This window comes from Periplaneta americana, chromosome 15 (assembly GCF_040183065.1).
Source record: "Periplaneta americana isolate PAMFEO1 chromosome 15, P.americana_PAMFEO1_priV1, whole genome shotgun sequence".
In the NCBI taxonomy this organism is placed as follows: domain Eukaryota; kingdom Metazoa; phylum Arthropoda; class Insecta; order Blattodea; family Blattidae; genus Periplaneta; species Periplaneta americana.
Genome location: NC_091131.1, coordinates 162818539 through 162840774, shown reverse-complemented (window position 1 = coordinate 162840774; position 22236 = coordinate 162818539). Strand labels below are relative to the sequence as shown.

General features: G+C 35.6%; 1 protein-coding gene across 4 annotated transcripts in view; it reads left to right on the top strand.

Annotated features, from left to right (window-relative positions):
• wry (weary) overlaps positions 1 to 22236 on the top strand; it is a 1511805-nt gene that overhangs the window by 411478 nt on the left and 1078091 nt on the right. For all 4 annotated transcript variants that reach the window (XM_069848455.1, XM_069848453.1, XM_069848454.1 and 1 more), the window contains one exon: positions 21241 to 21736. In XM_069848455.1, the coding sequence (XP_069704556.1) occupies positions 21344 to 21736 (393 nt within the window). In that variant the 5' untranslated portion in view covers positions 21241 to 21343. The remainder of the gene's footprint in view (positions 1 to 21240; positions 21737 to 22236) is intronic.

The window sequence follows — 22236 nt, the reverse complement described above, 5'->3', positions numbered from 1 at the left end:
ATCGATACCCGGCCCCGGAACAATTTTTCCCTTGAAATTATTCAAATCTGCTTTACAGGGAGCTTCACCTGAAAGACTAGATTTGCATAATGCTATAATGCTATTACAGTAACTTCTGATATAATATAATATAATATAATGTAATATAATGTAATATAATATAATATAATATATGTAATGTAATATTATATAATATAATTTAAGTTATTTGAAGGGTTCAGAACCATAGTGGGCCAAACGCCATTTACTGAATGCGTAGAAAGCAAGGGTTAAAATTAAGTTATTATCATAATTCAATGGAAACCTAAAACAAGCCAAATAAATTATACACATTAAATCTAAATGATGTCAATGTTCATTAAACTATGGTTGCATGTAATAAAAATTAGAAACATGTTAAAGGAATTGTCATTGCACCAAATGAGTGTCTCTGGACCAAAATGATCGCATTTTAATTATTTGGATGCAATTTAAATTAAGTAACATATTAAACGATTTATCCTTCTATCAAACACGAATGTTCCCTGGATCAAATATCCTATTTTAATTATGTAATTACTTTATATTTATTTCTAACGGGTGCAGAGGAGCGCACGGGTACGGCTAGTTCAATAAAATAAAAGTCATTGAAACAGGCAATTCAGACAATTACTGAAAGATATGGGTGACGGCATACTACACGCAAGTGAGATGGTTCAGTCGAGGGAAAATGTTAAATATTTTTTGATCAGTGGATCACCGTACGGGACCTGTTTAAGAAACATGTACAGTTTATATTTCGGTAATGTGACTGAAACTGCTGTAGCCTGAAAACGAGTAATGATAATAATAATAATAATAATAATAATAATAATAATAATAATAATAATAATAATAATATAATTGTGATGTATTTCTTTTCTGGGTGAAACAACAAATGAATAAACAGACCAGAGTTGGGCCATTGATATGGCTTTTCTGTTTGACATAACCAGGAGTCTGAAAGACTTCAATGTTTTTCTTCAAGGAAAATATAAAAATATCGTACATTTATACGATGAGTTAGAACTGTTTGTCTCTTACTGAGTTTATATGCATTTAATTCAGAGATAATTGTATCATTTCCTTGTCTAAAATTTCTTAATCTGTAACCAGATATTAATATTAGACACTCCAGTCAAGTATTTAACAATTTAATAAGAGAATTGATGAAAAATAGATCCAATGATTTATAAAAATTAAAAAATACTTTCTATTATTCGCCAATTCATTCTCGTCATTGATCATCAGTTAGAAAGCTCTTCGACTCAAAAATGACACATACTAGCCATACTAAAACATAAGACATCATCGTATTCATCATCATACACAATCTCGCTCTCGCGCTTGTGGAATACCCTACCCTACTCAGAGACTGTCGGAATTTAGTAGCGTTCAAAAGCAAACTTATTAAGAATTTTCTTACTGTGTAGAGTAGATTTACTTTTTACTTAATTAATCAAAAACAATTTTCTCTCTTCTTAACTTTTACAATAAACTGTCTAGCTATTATTAATCAGTTAATCTTTTAGTACTTTGATTTTTATTGTACTTGTAAATTTAATATGAATTGTAATTATAATTGTAATTGTATTCTTAATATTGTAGTTGTAATCCCTTGGTAGAGGGGAAGAGAAGGCCTGATGGCCTTATCTCTACCAGTTTAAATAAATAAATAAATAAATAAATAAATAAATAAATAAATAAATAAATAAATAAATAAATTAATAGCCAACTGGAGAAAAAGTGCTCACAAATATAAGTTGAACCAATGAAAGAAGCAATTTTCATAACAAAACTCCATAGACGTGGATACTTTGTTTTGCAAGGTCGGTTATAGACCAATCAGTGGACCTGGTTGGCAAGTTGGTATAGCGCTGGCCTTCTATGCCCAAGGTTGCGGGTTCGATCCCGGGCCAGGTCGATGGGATTTAAGTGTGCTTAAATGCGACAGGCTCATGTCAGTAGATTTACTGGAATGTAAAAGAACTCCTGCGGGACAAAATTCCGGCACATCCGGCGACGCTGATACTCTGCAGTTGCGAGCGTCGTTAAATAAAACATAACATTTTTTTAGGCCAATCATATTTGTACATTTGCATTTGGTAAATTAATTAATTTACCAAATGTAAATGTACAAATATGATTGGTCTTTAAACGACCTTGCAAAACAAAGTATCCACGTCTATGGAGTTTTGTTATGAAAATTGCTTCTTTCATTGGTTCAACTTATATTTGTGAGCACTTTTTCTCCAGTTGGCTATAGCAATATCCAAATCGAGATCACGCATTTCAGACGAGAATTTATTCCACTAGCTCACAATTGCAATGTTAGGCATAACTCCAGATTTTCAAAAGATTGTCAATGTAATCGATAAAAAAGAAATTTTAACCGTTGTGAAATTTTGCCTCTTTATTAATTTTTACGAGGTTTTTACAGTAATAATTTAAATTAGGAACACAGTTACAGTATGTTCAAGCTGCTTTCAAAATAAACCATATTTATTTGAACATTTTATTTTCTTTCGTTGTTTTTTCATAAAAATGATATTTCAGAATATTGTGTTTTTGTCCTTTTTAAATGACTGCGTATGAAGTTAACAGGTGACACGTGTTGCCGCAATCAGAGTAGTATGTTGTAGCTCTTTAATTGCCTATATCTGCTTTAAATTAATTATGTCGCATGCCGTATATAACCATTAAATTTTGCATACAATTGATTTGTTTTTTGTGGTGAAAATGAAATTGTCAACTATATTTAGGAATGTACTGGAAAAATAATAATAAAGGCGGTACGTAAGACAAAAATATAAATTAAAATAAATTTGAATTTCATTGAAAATCTTATTCATGTTCGAAGTTTTTTTTTTTAATTTTGACATCTAAATATAATTTTTTTTGTATTAAATATTATCTATTAGGCAAATGAAAAAAATACTTCTAAAAATATCTATCTATACTAAATAATATATTTTACAAGAAAAATAGTTCATCCAAAGGCTTGGACTCTGGAAGTGTACCCAAAACGCTCATTGCATTTCCACGTTGAATTGCAATACTTAAACGTTGACGCAATTAAGTAGTGCAACGACGATCACCGGTAATGGAGATCAAAATTTTGCCGATTTGAGATACCAAAACTTTAGCGTCATGACTCCAAGGATCGAAGGTCTCCACAGCAAAGGGGGCAAAGATATAATTGTCTAAAAGATGAGCATACTTATTGACTTTTTTTGTCACGGCTAATTCAGCAGCAGATGCTGCGCGTCTGGAGATATTCGGCAAGTGAGATGGAGCTAGAGTGTCAACGCAAGTAGAGTCCCAAATTAAAGATTTTCCTCTACACCATGGAATTAAGGTGAGACCATCGGGCCGTTTACCATCCGCGCGACTAGTACCTGGTGGTTCCAAAAGAGACGGGATGCCACAAGAAGTCAGAGATCTTTTAATGATATCATTGAGTGATGTATGTCTGGGAATGCGACCCTTGCTCCTCGCACAACTAAGTGCATGATGACCGTAAATATCAGCAATTCCCCCGCAAATGCATTGGTGTGGCTGGCAGAGTTTACACCCAAGGCGTAAAGCCATTGCGATTTTAAAGGATGTATTATCTATTAGAGTGCCGATGTGAGGAGAAGGTAATGCGTGTAACCAAGCTCCAGACTCACTCTCTTGAAGAGCTAGGAGACGTGCAATGTCTTGTTCGGATTTGAAAGGAGGAAGGAGTTTGTCTAAATTTTTTTGGGAACAGATAACATCCCACTGCTTTTGAAATTCAGGATGGGCAGGAGGATGAGTGGTTTGTGAGGAAGTATACTAACTAGTCAGAGCATCACGCACATGACAGATTTCAGTTGCATCACTGTATAAAGGAAAGAGCGATTTGATGCAACGGAAAACTCCAAAGGCAGAAGAAAGAAAAGCAGGTATACAAACGTCAGAAAGTTTCCGAATGCCCACACCACCAAATTGAATTGGGAGAGAGGCTTCAGTCCAACTAGTATCGGTAAAACATATATTTAGGATCATTTCCAAACTGGATCGAAAAAGAGCATCAGTTTTATGTAGGAAAGATGGAAGAAGCCATAAAGGAGTAGTACGCATAAAGTAAGTCATCTTGGGGATTAGAAAACAATTTTAAGAAGATAATAAGAAATATGAGGATGTATTGGTTTTAAAAGATCGATGAAATATTGCAAAGAAATTAGTTTTTGTTCAGCGATGTGATCGGCAGCTTCCAAAAAGACGGGAGATCCAAGAATTGTTAAAGTGGATTTTGACATTAGTAAAATAACCGGAGCAAGTTTTTGAAAAAAAGAGAAAACAGATTGATTAAACTTAGAACAAAAATAAATTTCACATTTATCAGGATTAAGTTCTAACCCTATAGTTGAACCGAGTGGAATTATTTTACTAAGGTCTTGTAAAACATCAGAAGGGGCCCCACTTAAGCAACCATCATCTAAGTAAAAAAGGTTGAGATCACTAATAAGATCCTTAATAAGGGGATGAATTGTTAGACTAAAAAGTAAAGGGCCAGCCGGATCCCCTTGTTACAACCTGATTGAGACATAATTGTATCAGAACCAAAAAATAAAGTAGAAGGGTGTCTGTTTGATTGCCAGAAATAGGAAAAAAGTTGTGGAATTTTAAGTTTGACAGCTTGCAACATGTTATCTCTTTCAATACAATTGAAGGCATTTCTGAAATCTAACTTAAGAACGATTTTATCAGAGTGAGAATTGGCAGAAATGAATGGGCGCAATGAGTGAATAATACTTTCACAGCCCTGAGGAGAACCGAAACCAAATTGATTCGGTCTAAAATATGCACTGATTTCTTCTTTAACACTAACACAAGCCATTTTGGATACCAATCTTCGGAAAGTATTCCCAATGGCAATAGGTCTGAAGCCACCATCCTTCTTATTGATCGCAATAAGGACAGCACCGTACAATACAGTACAAATTCCAGGATCTAAGTCGCCATGTAACAAAAAATTGCAAAGGTGGGTTAATGAAAAAAGAAGCCTTTTACTGGAATCACCTGCAGATACAGAAACCAGATCCTTAAGGTGTTGAGGTCGTAAACCATCGATACCAGCTGCGGAACCTTGTGGAAAGTTCTGTAGAGATTTCAAGACGTCTTCGTTGGTGACTGATAGGCTGGGTGCTGTAGGATCAGGAATGTCGGGGAAGGAGGAAGGTCTAGAAGGAGGTGGATGTTTCGATTTTAAAACATTATATGTAGCAGTTGTTGGATCTGCAACTCCCATATCCGAAGATAAGAAGCGAATAGCGCCACGGATATCTCCTTCCGAAACTTTCTGTTCTACACGACGGATTTGATTAGAAGGAGAATCCCCTTTATATGAACGAATTCTGACATGAGGCGGATTGGATGGGAAGTTTGTCACATTGTCTTTAATTTAGATATTAGAGATTTATTACCAGAACGATCAGGAACTCGAGAGCTAAATATGCGAATAGAAATAAATCTTGCCAAGAGGTAGTAGTATTGTGCGATAAACAAAAATCAGTTTGTTGACTTAAGCGACTGGCCGCTTTAGGTATTCGGCGTAATACATTAACATTTTTCTTGTAAAAACTAAGTGTAGAATATAAATCATCTATAGAATTAGGTGTAGAAGAATCCGGAGGAAAAGATTGAGAATGAACTCGAGAACAATGAATCTTTAATCCTCTAGCAGATATGAAAGTCTTGGCATCTGTAGAAGGACAAATAGGGCATGGAAAGAATCCTTTCGAAATATTATTGGAAGAAAGAATTGAATTGATCAAAACATGAGAATTATTAACAGAAATGTCAGACGATACTGTCGGATTATGATTCAAAGATTCATGACATCGGGTAATATGAAGTTTGATACCCCGTTGAGAAAAAGATTTGCCACATGCCTTACATAGAGCTGTTGAAACCAGGCAAGGAGTTGAAGTGGTAGAGGAAGAGCAAATATCATTCATCTCCGTATGCTGTTGAATTAAATTGGGTGTTGAGGATTCATTATTATCAATATCGCCAATAAGGTGATTAATTTTGGTTAAATTAGAGCTATAGTTAATCTGTGAATTCACTGGGTCTTCGCTCTTCTGATCTGAATCGTATAATATGTCTTCATTAATATTATTTAGCGATTCTTGCATAGAATCGTGACTGCGGGCCAAGTGAATATTAATGCCTCTAGAAGTAAAAGTTTTTCCACATAATTGACATTCAACAAATATAGGTGAAGAAACTGATGATGTTGATGGCTTAGCTTCAGAAGACATTAAAGGAAATGAAAAAAATAAGCAAAACATTATTCCTTGATAGTAAAAGCTCCTCTTCGTATGTATGTAACATGTACTAAACTTGAATTGTTTACCTTAGTTACGGAAAGACTGGAAATCTTGACGAAATTATACACACATTTTGCCATCACTTCACAGAATTTACACGAAAACAAGCAAATCAGTACTTACTGGCGATGAAAATCACACAGAATAATAATAAGTAGTAAGACATTTTATATAATTGACAAGAACGTTAATGTTGTTACATCCCAAAAAAATTTTCTCTAACACAAGAACGAGATGACGAATTCAAGGATTTCATAGGAAGTACGCAAAAGTTTACCTTACTAACATAATCGTAGATGAAGCAGCCACTAATTCACAATAATAAAACACTTCAATATCCGAAAGTCCAGCAGTTGAAGAGTAATGAACTAATATTTCAGGTAATCACACAGGTAAGTATGAACATCAGTCATGGCCTTCTCTATCATCGAAGTTGGTTTTTAATTTGAGATGTTCAGATCACGGCCGACTTGATGTTCCCTTCGCTTTTTTGTATACGGCCTTGACAATAGTAATATTTTCTTGAAATTGAATAATTTTTCAATTCCACCACGAGACGCTGTCTGCCAGCTCTGGTGTCCACAGAAGAAATACTCAATATGAATTAAAATAAATGATTAAAGAGTAATAATAACACTTATAAATAATAAATAAGAAAATAATAAGTATTATGTTTAGTTCTGTTAATTATGGTAAAAGCGTGAGTTTAAAAGCAGGGAAGGTACCACATAGTAACCTGTTCAGTTTAAGTAACATGATGACAGAGGCTGAGTAGCACCCCTAGGCTAAACTGCGATGTTCCAAAGTAATCACTTGAGTAATTATTTACCATAACTTCTACTGGGTTTTATAATTTCACTCACTGCACTGATACATTCCACTTGATAATGCAGATTCAAGAATCATAGTTTCAAGATTTTGCGACTCAGTGGATTATAAGCCGCATTCTTCGAAGGAACAAGCTTTTCAGTTAAAGCTGCTGCAATGTTATCTAGAGGCGGACTAACAAATTTCACAGTAATGATATTAGCAAGTCCGTTTTGGCCGTCTTCATCACAAATTGGCATTGCAAGAGAGGGCATCTACACAGTAACGGCTCAATTTCTAAACACAAATTTTCTATTATATTCTTGTTTGGTATTCTCTTTCGATGATTAAGCAACTGATCTAGAATCAATTTTGTATGAATACTGCCTTCATCGGCCTCTTTCCATACATTTTCTTGTTCTTTATGTGACGGATCTCTTTCAATTAGTTGGAGTTTTTCGGTTGTTTTCGTTATCTCATCTTGCTTCTCTTGTAACACCTGATTAAGTTGTGTAATTTTTACATGCAATCTGTTAATTATTTTTTAGCTCCACAAAGTTGACAACGTCTGTTTGCGTCGCTTTATGGTAATTTTCAACTGGCAAGAAGGGAATGTCATTAACTGATGCTGAGCCACTTGGAACATCTTGTTCGAATAGTGAAAAACCTATATTACTCAAAGATTTGCGTTTCTTGGGTGGAGGGAGATCAGTTTTAGTAACTGTTCGTCATGGTCTTCTGATATCTGTCACTTATACCTAGGATAATGAGGGAATATTGTTGGCACAGCATTTGGTTTTAATAGTCTAAATTTCCCATTATTAGAATAATCTTCTTCCCTATTGCCGCCCTCACATGAGCCCGCCATTGGTCCCTATCCTGTGCAAGATTAATCCAGTCCCTATCATCATATCCCACCGCTCTCAAATCCATTTTAATATTATCCTCCCATCTACGTCTCGGCCTCTCCAAAGGTCTTATTTCCTCTGGCCTCCCAACTAACACTCTATATGCATATCTGAATGCGCCCATACATAGGCTACTACATGCCCTGTCCATCTCAAACGTCTGGATTTAATGTTCCTAATTATGGCAGGTGAAGAATACAATGCGTGCAGTTCTGCGTTATGTAACTTCCTCCATTCTCCTCTAATTCCATCCCTCTTAGCTCCAAATATTTTTCTAAGAACCTTATTCTGAAACACCCGTAATGTCTGTTCCTCTCTCAAAATGAGAGTCCAAGTTTCACAACCATACAGAACAACCGGTATATAACTGTTTTTATAAATTCTAACTTTCCTATTTTTTGACAGCAGACTAGATGACAAAAGCTTCTCAACCGAATGATAAGAGGCATTCCCATATTTATTTTGCGTTTAATTTTCTCCCGAGTGTCATTTATATTTGTCACTGTTGCTCCAAGATATTTGAATTTTTGTCCACACCGTGGAGTAACGGTTAGCGCGTCTATCCGCGAAGCCAGGTGGCCTGTGTTCGATTCCCGGTCGGGGCAAGTTACCTAGTTGAGGTTTTTTTCCGGGGTTTTCCCTCATCCCTATATGAGCAAATGCTGGGTAACTTTCGGTGTTGGGCCTTGGACTCACTTCACCGGCATTATCACCTTCATCTCATTCAGACGCCAAATAACCTACGCGTCGTAAAATAACCTACTAAAGTAAAATAAAATATTTGAATTTTTCCACCTCTTCGAAGGATACAACTCCAATTTTTACATTTCCATTTCGTACAATATTATGGTCACGAAATACAATCATCTTTCCCTGTCACTCGGAAATTCGTGGAATGATATTGCTCCTTCACTCTTTTTTTTTCTATTCGAAGTACACAATAGTACACAAAAATACGTCATTTTGAATCATATCACAATAAACTCACATACCAGTAGAAAGAAGCTCAATATTACTAATTACAATCGTACAAGCAACCATACACACATTCCTCAGTGAACCTTGGGAGTCAGTGCCATCTGGCGGGAATTTCATATTTTCTCGATTACAGTTTTAACACAGGGATCAAAATGAATTGTCAAGGCCGGTAAAGGAGAAGCGAAGCGAGCACATCAAGTGCTCAGATTCACCACATTGTATAAAAATATTAATGCAACATTTATTAGCCTATCAAATCAGACGTGTAATATAATTAAGGCATAATTTTGTAATAATAGGCCTATTTTAAATCCAATTCATACCTTTCAGATTTCATTCGATTGAATTTTTGTATGCGATATGATTATAATTCGGTATTTTTTCATGTTTGTTATAAGTACTAAGACAGACATCCTTGATATCCACAGAAACATCAGCAATGAAGCTTAAGACATTGTTGTTATTTCCCTGACGCATGGCCCACTAAATGCACACAGAATGCAAGTTTAGATTGACCATGAAGCAAAACTGAAAAGTATTTATTTATCCACTAGCTGTACCCGTGCGCTCCGCTGCGCCCGTTAGAAATAAATATAAACTAATTACATAATTAAAATAGGACATTTGATCCATAGAACATTCGTGTTTGATAGAAGGATAAATCGTTTAATATGTTACTTAATTTAAATTGAATTTAAATAATTAAAATGCGATCATTTTGGACCAGAGACCACTCATTTGGTGCAATGACAATTCCTTTAAAATGTTTCTTAATTTTTATTATGTGCAACCATAGGTTAATGAAGACTGACATCATTTAGATTTAATGTGTATACTTTATAATACCTCCTTTATGTTTCCATTGAATTATGGTAATAACTTAATGTTAACCCTTGTTTTCTACGTCTTCAGTAAATGGCGCTTGGCCTACTATGCTTCTGAACCCTTCAAATAACTTAAATTATATTATATAATATTACATATTATATTATATTATATTATATTATATTATATTATATTATATTATATTATATTATACAGGGACATCATTTTATTTTTACTAACATTTTTAATATTAACCTGGCTATACCTATAGAGAACCGGAAAACCCGTTCGCTACCCCCTTCCACAACTGGAGTTCGATGATACTGGCGTAAAACACAAACAAATCACTTGACTAGGTATAGGAGGGAAGAAAAGTAGTTCATCCATTTACGTAAACAAGGAAATATCGCTATTTTGAGTTCGATAATTTTCATTTGGATTTTTATTTAATCAAAATGCAGTACTGTATTAAGAATAAGTGTTTTTACTCACGAACTGAGCTATCCATGCGAACGTATTCATTATGCAGTGTATATTATACTGGCTACAGCACATTAGCGTACAATATAGAGAAAGGCGTTAAATTGAAAAATAATCATAATATGGATATTTAAACACATTTTTGAAGATGGTAGCCATTCATTTCGATAGCCTACAGGCTTCAGTTCTTTTGTGCATATTATCGCACTATAGACTATTGCATCTAATTCCAATTACCAGTTTCGTCCTTCGTACTAGTAACTCATGTTGAAATAATTCTGTACCTACTCTATAAAAGAGTACCTTATGTAATGTAAATTCAATCTTCATTTCTGCCCGACCCGCATAGATAAAATTACTCAGACATACTATCTACTGTCCGTCCAAGTGGTTATGTCGCAGGATCGTAGAAAGGAGGGAAATCACGTGACAGTTAATTACTTAACGAGGCCCTTTTATTTAAGTTATTTTAAACAGTTGTATGACATTACGTAAACGTCCAATTCCTAACAGAAATCAATGTTTTCAGAAAAGAGCTAAGACAGCCCAGCTTTTACAGAGGGCCGTGCAGAAGCAGGTGGGGGAAATCGGGATGCGACGTAGGCAAACGGACAGTACCTGTGCCAAAATATGAATCAATATTAAAAGTTCTTTCGTCACTGGAAAAAGCGAACATATTTCTGGAATGTACTATACTCAGTAACTCAGTGCTGTTTACTATAAGCTGCCTTGATCCTATCTGGAAAACAGTTGGAACTTCATTAGTAGAAGGGGTGGGAGTGAAGTACATTAAAAAACTCAGGTACAGTAAAAATTGAAGTAAAAATAAAATGATGTCCCTGTATGATATAAAAGTGTGTTGATAACGGATGTACGCCGATAAGTAAGTTTTTAATTTGTTATGGGGGCTCTTGAATCTCAGGAGGAACAACTTTTACAACAGCGCAACATAATCTGCTTGGCTCATTACCCAACTTTTTGCATTTAATAATATGTATTTTAACACGATTCAATTGAGCATAGTTAAAATTTGAATTATAAAATAATGGATTGCTAAGCTAACATACCGTTACTGCATACTAAATCAATCCACTCTCGTTGTTCGTTAATTCTCTGAGATTAAAAAGAGTGTGTACATAAACATTATTTTAAAAATACAGGAAATGAATATACAGAATAGCCTATCAGTTTTCTGTGCATAAGAAGCTATTTTAATCTTACCTGCCCTCAATTCACTCAGAAGTTACTGTAATAACATTATAGCATTATGTCCATCTAGAGAAACTACACTCTCCAGTAGTGAAATAATAATTAATTATACAAATCGGTTAATTTAGCTTCCGATATTATTCCATACAAACACAGAAACGTTCTCTGTAGGCTATGATTCATAGCTTTCGATTGTTGTTGTCCAAGGCCCCTTATAGACGAAAACAGTTGTTTTTTATTTCATTACACCGCCTTAGATGGCAGTTATTTTAATTTTAAAACTCATATATCTCATTAAATATCAGTCCTACCAAAATTTGTCAAAGAATAAAACTTATCGGAAAGGACTTTTGTTATGTAACATTTTTCAAGAAATCAATAATAAGCGAGATATTTTGATTTATTTAATTCAGGTCCCCTTATAACCCCCCTTTAAATAACGTATTTTGAATGTTATATAGCCTAAAATCTAAGTTACAACGAACTTAATTTATATTCCAATTTTCATCGAAATCCGTTCAGCCATTATCGTGTGAAAAGGTAACAAACATCCAGACAGACAGAAGACAAAAATTTCAAGAAAGCGATTTTCGGTTTAAGGGTGGTTAATTATATATGTTAGGACCAATTATTTTTGGAAAATCGAAAATTACTAGAAAAATTTCGGCTACAGATTTATTATTAGTATAGATGGCATAACCTATTGTAGTTAACAATAAAAAAACAAAACAAGACCCCTCATGATTAAATTACATAAGTTAGGTCAGATACAACAGTGTTCATGAGTAGGATAGTTATATACAATAAAAGTGATTTAATACAGTTATATGAACACTTTTTAATGATTGAATAAAATTAATAAAATCGGTTAGAAACCATACATGTTTGGGAGGAATGCTCCTCCATCTTCAGTGGTAGTACCACGACGCTGGTATGGATGTTCGACCGCGTAACGTAGCTTAAGGACGACTCTTTTAATAAAATCGGTTAGAAACCATACATGTTTCGGAGGAATGCTCCTCCATAGCATTCCTCCGAAACATGTATGGTTTCTAACCGATTTTATTAGTCTTCCTTAAGCTAAGTTACGCGGTCGAACATCCATACCAGCGTCGTGGTACTACCACTGAAGATGGAGGAGCATTCCTCCGAAACATGTAGGGTTTCTAACCGATTTTATTAAAGCCTTCCTTAAGCTACGTTACGCGGTCGAACATCCATACCAGCGTCGTGGTACTACCACTGAAGATGGAGGAGCATTCCTCCGAAACAAGTATGGTTTCTAGCCGATTTTATTAATTTTATTTAATCATTAAAAAGTGTTCATATAACTGTATTAAATCACTTTTATTGTATATAAGACCCCTCATATTTGATATACATTCCCTGACTCTCAATCCTGTCAGATTAAATAAATAAATAAATAAATAATTAAATGAATTAATGAATGAGTGAATAATACTAATACTAACTTCTTACGTCTTCTAATAACGCACTTACCACACTCATATCGAAATATAGGCCTGCAGAGTCCGGCACAGGGACGGGTGATTTTAAGAAACGTGTATCTCTTATAGCACAATAATTATAGTAGTAAACTTCGCGCGCATTTTGTTGCCAATACAAAGTCATTTAGTCAGCATGGAGAAGTCGAGCTGTTCACACATGCTCTTTCAATTACAAGTTTTTACAATAACAAGGAAGCTAGGTGTGAACTTCATCGTGATTGTAATTTACAGCTCAATGATTTCGCCCGATCTGCTTATGCGATTGAAACATGGGTTACCATCTTCGAGAAGAGTGGTTTGATATTCAAGCAAAATTCTCCAGGAGGAGAAGGAATGTGTGTGCTCCAGACAATATTGATGCACTTTGGTTTGCTGCCACCAGGTGTCCAACGCGCTCAGCAGCAGTAGTGTACTTCAGTGATGTCAAACCAAGCGCATTTTTCTCACCTTGACGTCGTGCGCGGGCATCAAGCGCTAAGTATAGAAAGAGGAAGGGTTGTGTATATGAATAAGCAGCCTGTTGGATTAAAAAAGCAGTGGTGCACAAACTTCAGACGGAACGTGAAATTTTATGTCGTTATTTTTATATGGCTTCTTTCTGTTTCATATTATCTATATTGTCTGTAAAACAAAAGTACTAATACCAGTTTCTTAATATTTCAGTTGTGTTTTAAAAGTTAATAACATAATAAAGAGTTAAGAAGGAATATTCACATAAATTCCATAGTAGTCCAACTATACTGTACTAAATGAATGAAACACATCATTCATAAAGAAAGTGATATCAGCGAATAGGGATTATAAAGAATGGACACTTCGCATCGGTGCCTTTGATGTAGCTGGACTGATTTCAATGACCTTCAAGCCAGCTAAAGCGTCAGATTCTGCTTTCTCCCTAGAGTTGGCGCTGACATCACACCAGCTAGCAGTCGATACAGCGGAAATATAACATAATTAATACATCTGGGTACATTATGTACTCAAATAAAATAAATTGGATCCATAGAATAATAAAAACCTTCATTAACTGCAATGTCTAGACTCTAGAGTTCCTTTATAATGAGAGTTCAGACGTTGACCCCAACAACAATTAAAATATGTAATGATTTGATAGGGGTGAAAATGAAAAAAACAAAACTCTTACGAGAAGTAAAACCATGTACCTATATTATTATACAAGTATTAAACGAATTCGATACTTAATTTTATAATATATTATATTATTTTATAATATAATGTATTATATCTGAAATATAAAATTTTATTATTACAACTAGTTTGTCACTGAGAAATAAGGAAAAGCTGTTAACTTGAATTTATTTGAAGCAAAGCGTTACTGGATTATGCAATAAGGTAGGCGATGTTTGGATCCTGTGCCTTAACTCTATTTTCAATTATTATCTCAGCGTATGCTCGATTACACTACCTCTAGCGCTTGAAAGTGGAACTTGCCGCTGGCGCACAGAGAAACAAAACACAGGAAAATTCGCTCAGTGTCCATTCTTTATAATCCCTATTCGCTGGTGATATCCCAAAAAAAGAGATTGAGTATGAGATGATAAGTTGGAATTGATTTTGATATTAGCCTTATAAAAGTAATCAATAAACTAATCAAAACAATATTATAGTACAAAGCAAAGTTACCTAGGTGCTGTATATGTTTTAAGTGTAACTAATATTACATAACAAAACTCTTATCGCATTATGCTTTTAAGGTGATATTGGTGAGCAACTTCCTATCATCAGAATATTAAATTATTTTCTCGAAATGTGCTGAAGCTGAGCTGACATTTTTACAACACATGGGCACGTATCTTTTGCTTATGATGTAACAGTAGTTGCTTTGTTAATTCATTTCCTTACAAAGAATTCCCATGCGAATATTTTCAAAATTTTCAATGCACTATCTTCAGTAATACGCTTTGCCGTAATGACAGAGAGGGCAAGAGAGGCGGAGGGGTGGCTGGTTATATTAGATCCGATTTGCGACCTAAAATTATTCATCACTCTCCAAGCCAGTACTCTGCCAAACCCGAGTTCATGTTCATTGAAATTTGCACCTTATTTACAAAATGTCTAGTGTGTGTCGTATATAAACCCCCACATATATATGACGTAGATGATTTCGAAACCGCCTTACTAAACGTAACGCCGCAATATGAGAACGTTATAATCATGGGTGACTTCAATTCAAACTTACTTGACTTACATTCTAGTACGACTAAAAGACTTAAATCATTCTTTCAGTGCCTTGATATGGTAATCCTACCCCTAGCTCCCACACATCATACGGAAGGTACAGACACATTACTGGACTTGATAATTACTAACAATGCCGACAAAATACTGACGCATGGACAGTTGCCTGCACCAGGACTATCAGGGCATGATATCATTTATCTATCGTTTAATCTGCAGTGTCCTAAATCGACTCGTAGAGTAATTACTTACAGGGATATCAAAAGAATAGATGATATTGCAATGAAAGAAGACGCTGCGCAACTTCCATGGCACATGATCTGGACATTACGAACTGTAGACGAGAAAGTAGACTTATTCAATACATTAATACTTCAACTTTATGACAAACACGCACCATTAAAGACCAAACGTACCAGAAAGACCCCAGCCCCTTGGATGACGACTGAAATACGTAGCCTGATGTCTGAACGAGACTTAGCCTATAGGAAATACACCCGCAACAAAAACGACGAATATTTTAACTTATATAAACACCTAAGAAACAGAACGACTCAACTAATAAGAAACGCTAAACTCAAATACTCCTACAAACTTATAGAGCCCAACACAACCCCTACCGAATTATGGAAAAATCTGAAGGTCATTGGACTTGGAAGGGCTAGTGAACAAGCAGACATACCCATCCCACTTGACCGATTGAACGAACACTTTGTAAAGGACCCGACCTTAAACAACACAACGAAACAAGACACAGTTTTGCCTGACTCAGCTCCCCCAACTCGAGACAAATTCTATTTTACTGACGTCACTCCTATTGACGTAATGAAAGCCATCCGACGCATCAAGACGAAAGCTCAAGGGCCAGACAACATTAGCATATTACTCATGCAGAAAATACAAGACATAGTAATACCTACAATTGCACACATATTCAATAGTTCCTTAATCACTTCAACTTTCCCTAAAATATGGAAGCAAGCTTTCGTTCTTCCTCTTCCAAAAGTCAAAGTTCCCACCGACCCGAACGACTATAGACCAATCAGTATCCTGCCAGCCATATCAAAAGCACTGGAAAGAATCGTACACAGACAAATTACTAACTACATGAACGAACACAAACTATTCGACAAGTATCAGTCAGGTTTCAGAGCTGGACACAACACAAGCACTGCTCTACTTAAAGTGACAGAAGACATTCGTGAAGCAATCGACTCTAATAAAGTAACAATACTAACACTTCTTGACCTTAGCAAAGCTTTCAACTCTGTAAATTTCGACCTGCTCACCCATAAATTGAGAAATCTGCATTTGTCAGAGACTGCTGTGAGTTGGTTCGAATCCTACTTACGGGAAAGACAACAATGTGTTGTATCCGGGAATCGAAGCTCTTCCTGGTTTAACATAACATCAGGTATACCACAGGGTTCGGTACTCGGACCATTGTTGTTCACGATATATGTCAGTGATATTACATCTCATGTAAGGCATTGTAACTATCACTTGTATGCTGACGACCTTCAATGCTACATCTCTTCCCGCTTAGATCGAATAAATGACGCTATAGATAAATTGAACAAAGACATTGACTCGATTGTGACATGGACAAAGAAATTCCATCTTAATATCAATCCTGGAAAGACACAAGCAATCATATTAGGACACAAACGGCAAACCGACGCTGTAAAGCATCTCGACATTTCCCCCGTTAAAGTAAGTACAGTGCATATCCCTTTCAGTTCTTCGGTAAAAAATCTTGGCATTCACATGGATAATAATCTCAACTGGGACATGCAAATCACAGAAACCTGCAGAAAAGTATATTCTATTATTCATGTGCTAAAAAGGATAAATGTTCATCTTCCCTCTTGCTTAAAAAAGTCCCTTGTGCAGACCCTTGTATTTCCCCATTTTGACTATGCTGACATTTTACTGACTGACCTTTCCAGCGACAACAAAATGAAACTTCAACGTGCTCATAATTTGTGTGTACGTTTTGTAAGCAATGTTCGTAAATATGATCATATTACCCCATCCCTGGAAGCAATAGGTTGGCTTAAACTAGATAAGAAAAGAAATTTACATTCACTTCTCTTTCTCTTCGAAATCTTGAACTCTTCTATTCCTTCGTACCTGTCGTCTCGCTTCACTTACCTTTCTTCCCACCACAATCTGAACACACGCTCTCGCCATGAAACAATACTAACAATACCATCCCATCGCACCTCCTCATACTCATCCTCTTTCACAATAGCCCTGCCAAGACTCTCGAATTCTTTACCTGCTAGCATCAGGGACTGTCGAAATAAAATTCAATTCAAACGCAAACTTACTAGGCACTTGGTCAGTAATTGAGACTCGTTCAGACATGGTTTCTTGTAAATAGTTCTTTTAATCTACCACAAAATATCTCAATATCCGGTAATTTCATCACTATAGAATTTTGTTATTGTAGGTTTAATTTGTAATTTAGTAAATACAAAAATATTCTTTGTTCTTAACTTCTATGATAAAATGTCTAGCTTTCATTAATCAGGTATTCTTGTCGTAATTTAATTTTTATTGTAATTGTAATTGTAAATTTAATATTAATTGTAATCTTATTGTTCATGTTATAGTTGTAATCCCCTGGTAGAGGGGCAGAGAAGGCCTGACGGCCTTATCTCTACCAGGTTAAATAAATAAATCTAATCTAATCTAATCTATTTATGGTATATTAGATTTACGAAAACATTCTGTAATGCTACTAAATAAATAGGCATATATCTGAAAATTTCACTTTTCTGTAAAAAAAAGTTGAGAAAAATATTTCTTTTGAATAAAAAAAAATCAGTCTTGTGAAAAATGAGCATTAAAATTAAAATTACATTCTTATGATGCACTTATACTTCTCAGGCAAATCTAAAAATTAACATGGACACAGTTTTAATAAGTTCTCTTCCCTTTATCTATTGAATCAGTGCTAGCCATCCCTGTATATAGCTCGACCAAGCGGCAAATACTACCTCTTTCGTCTGTCTCTTTCCTTTCCGCTGTACAGCGCTCAGGCTCTCCTGAGCTCTAAAGCGCCCGCTTGCTCCTATGGGCATCAATTGACATGCCAGTGTACGTGAATGAATTATGGTCACGTCAAGGATGTCCAATTAAATTACAGGCTTATGTATTTATTGCTCTCATGTATGCCATTTCGAAAATATAGAATCTTGAGCCAATAACTGTCTATAATCATTCCTTCCTCTGTCGGGCCCTGTACTAGTCAATATCTGAAGATGTACAACCCTGAGATTGGAATATTCAAGTACCGGTATTTTCGAAGTATGAAGAAATTATATCTCACATATTTATTTATTTACTTATTCATTTATTTACTTATTTAATTATTTATTCACATTTATTTAATTATTTATTTATTTACTGATTTATTTAATTATTTATTTAATTATTAGCCGTACCCGTGTGTTCCGCTGCACCCGTTAGAAATAAATATAAAGTAATTATATAATTAAAATAGGACATTTGATCCAGGGAACATTCGTGTTTGATAGAAGGATAAATCGTTTATTATGTTACTTAATTTAAATTGAATTAAAGAATTAAAATGCGATCATTTTGATCCAGAGACCACTCATTTGGTCATAAAAATTAGTTTAGGAAATACAGGAAACGAATTACAGAATAGCCTATCAAGTTTTCTGTGCATAGGAAGCTATTTTAATCTTACCTGTCCTCGATTCACTCAGAAGTTGCTGTAATAACATTATAGCATTATGTCCATCTAGAGAAACTACACTTTCCAATGGTGAATTAATAATTAATTATACAAATCGGTTAATTTAGCTTCCGATATTACTTCATAGAAACTCAGAAACATTATCTGTAGGCTATCTTTCATAGGTTTCGATTGTTGCTGTCCAAGGCCCCTTATAGACGAAGTCATTTGTTTTTTAATTCATTACACGACCTTAGATGGCAGTTATTTTAATTTTAAAACTCATTTATCTCATTAAATATCAGTCCTATCAAAAATTTTCAAGGAATAAAACTTATCGCATATTATTGTTAAGGAAACGTTTGTTATGTAACATATTTCACAAAAGTCAATAATAAGCGAGATATTTCGATTTATTTAATTCAGACCCCCTTATAACCCCCCCTTTTAAGTAATGTATTTTGAATGCCATATAGCCTAAAATCTAAATTACAACGAACTTAATTTATATTCCAATTTTCATCGAAATCCGTTCAGCCATTATCGCGTGAAAAGGTAACAAACATACAGACAGACAGACAGACAGACATACAAACAAAAATTAAAAAAATAGCGATTTTCGGTTTCAGGGTGGTTAATTATATATGTTAGGACCAATTATTTTCGGAAAATCGAAAATTGCCAGAAAAATTTCGGCTACAGATTTATTATTAGTATAGATTTATTTACTTATTTACTTCCTTATTCATTCATTCATTCATTTATTTATTTATTTATTTATTCATTTATTAATTTATTTATTCATTTATTCATTTATTTAATCATTAATTAATTTATTTATTTATGCATTCATTTATTTATTTTTATTTATTTATTTATTTATTTATTCTGCTGTAGTTAAAGCAATCAGGCATTCCCTTCCACACCACTAGAAATATAACTACAATAATACATAAAGTCTGGAGGTGTGGGTGAGAAGGCCTGATGGCCTTAACTACACCAGAATAAATAAATAATTAAATATATATATATATATAAATGAATAAATAAATAAATAAAGACAAACTATAAACAAAGTAAAACCACACGAATATAATAAACTAGTGACACAAGTTTTGTCTTTGTGAAACTCCACATATTTTACAAGGCGAGAAATACATTTGTTTATAGAGAAAGGTAAATTTCTGTTTTCTAACGAGAATTTATCGAATTCGCTAGATTTGTGTCTGGAAAGCTTGAAATACAATGGAGGACCTGGCGTAAATTTAATGATGGGTTAGGCGTTAGGTGGATACTTCTACCATTTGCTTGTTTTCAGTGGCGGCTTCTCAAGGGGGTTGCAGGTTTGTACACCCCCCAGTAATTTTCCTAATCTCCCGGCTTTGTTACTATTAAAAAATATATATATATTTTTTTTTACAATTTTCATTCATGACTATCTGCAGCTGGCGTCTTGTTTTGTACGTCTGCAGGAGCCTTCAAGCCTCTTGGTTTGCAAAGATGTTGAAAACCTATGGAAGGTAGTTTATAGAGATGTTCGGCTAATGCGGGGTCAGGGGGTTAGAGGCGTGGTCTACTGCTTTCTCATTGAGAACGGTTTGTCGCACTCCCTGACATGGACACCAACGTCAGTGCAGAAGAAACTAAATTCACTGGGAAATTATCTGTTTCAACTAGACATTTGTCCGAAGTAATAAAGCATGAAAAATGTATTCATTCAGCTTGTGCAAGGAACAGTCGCATATTTCGCATATTACTTTCTCAATCTGCATGCACACAAACGGCACAATACATAAAGGACCTTGTATTTTGCTTTAAAGTTGTAAGAGTTGTCGTTCTGACAATAAGTGTTGCTATCTCCCGACAGCCTACGAAAGCTGCGTTTGAATTTTATGAACGAAAACGTTGGACTTGGTACTTGGTAGCATTCTGATGACGATTCTGTGCTGAAATGTTTTTCATGAGGTTAAATCGTAATATAGAGAGCTCCATCCACTACCCCGTCCACTTTTGGACTTTCTGTATAAATAAGTATGCTTGTATTTAGTCATTTTACTTATTAATTGCATATAAATAAGCTTTATATGTATAGCCCTCAGGTATACACAGTTTTAAACTTTAAAGTAAAGTATGTTTAACTCCTCTCCGATATCCATTGTGCACCACCATATTTTCAAACCGCCAGCCGCCACTGCTTGTTTTGTAGCTTCTTAATGTACCCTGTTTGTTTTCCACAGTGCCGTGGAGAGCAGAGCACAGCAGAGGCGAAGTTCGCTCGCAGAGTGATGACCGGCTGAAGGACCGCGATCAAGTAGCGACTCGTCAGACTCTCGGAGCAGGATGCAGAGCGCGCTCGTGCTGCAGCTGCTGGTCGCGCTCGCGCTAAGCAGTGCCGCCGTTTTGGGCCCCACGACGTCCAAGCTGCTGACCACGCTGAGGGCGACCGCGACGCCCGACACGACGCCGCCCACGAGCTTGCAGACGCTCACCTCCGTGGCCGACGCCGACTTCCAAACGTCTCGGACGAGCGTGACCCCCAGCTCGGAGGAGCCTTCGACGAGCACGGCGGCGCTGACCCCCACGACCGCGCGCCCACAGCTGCCTTCCGTCCACCGCATCCCCTCCAGGCTGGAGGAGAAGCTGGAGTCGCTGTCCTGCGACATCCCGCCGCTGCCGACGGAGTCCAGGCTGTGGCGCGGCAACGAGACGCACGAGCTGATGCTGCCCATCACGGTGAGCGAGCTAGTCAATTACTAAGTATGCAGTGGCTCCTTGTGCTACATAACTTTTAGGATCGATTTCTAAAACGAGGTCTAGACCACGACCATGGCTTTAAACTGCGTTTGGATTTATGAAACGATCTTCTTCATTTTTCTGAGTCATGGCTCGAAACCATGCACAGTGGTCTAAAATCCATATTTAGGAGGACAAATGGAGAAAAATGACATGTAAAAAAATGAAATTAAACCCTTAAATTATTTTTCCTATATAACTGAGTAACACTGAATTGATAATCTTAATCAGCGGAGGTGGCTGCATAGCGAGATAAGAAGCCAGTAACATGCCACATTTCGCCACCCAGCATTCTTACTCAGCAAGCGCCGCGAGTCTGCCGTTTTCCTTGTGCTGTAACTCTGTTGTAAGTGGTCGATTCCATTCATATTTGGTATCAACATGTCAAGTAGTTCTTTAGGTATGTAACACTGTTTGTTTGTCTTACATTTAATGTTATT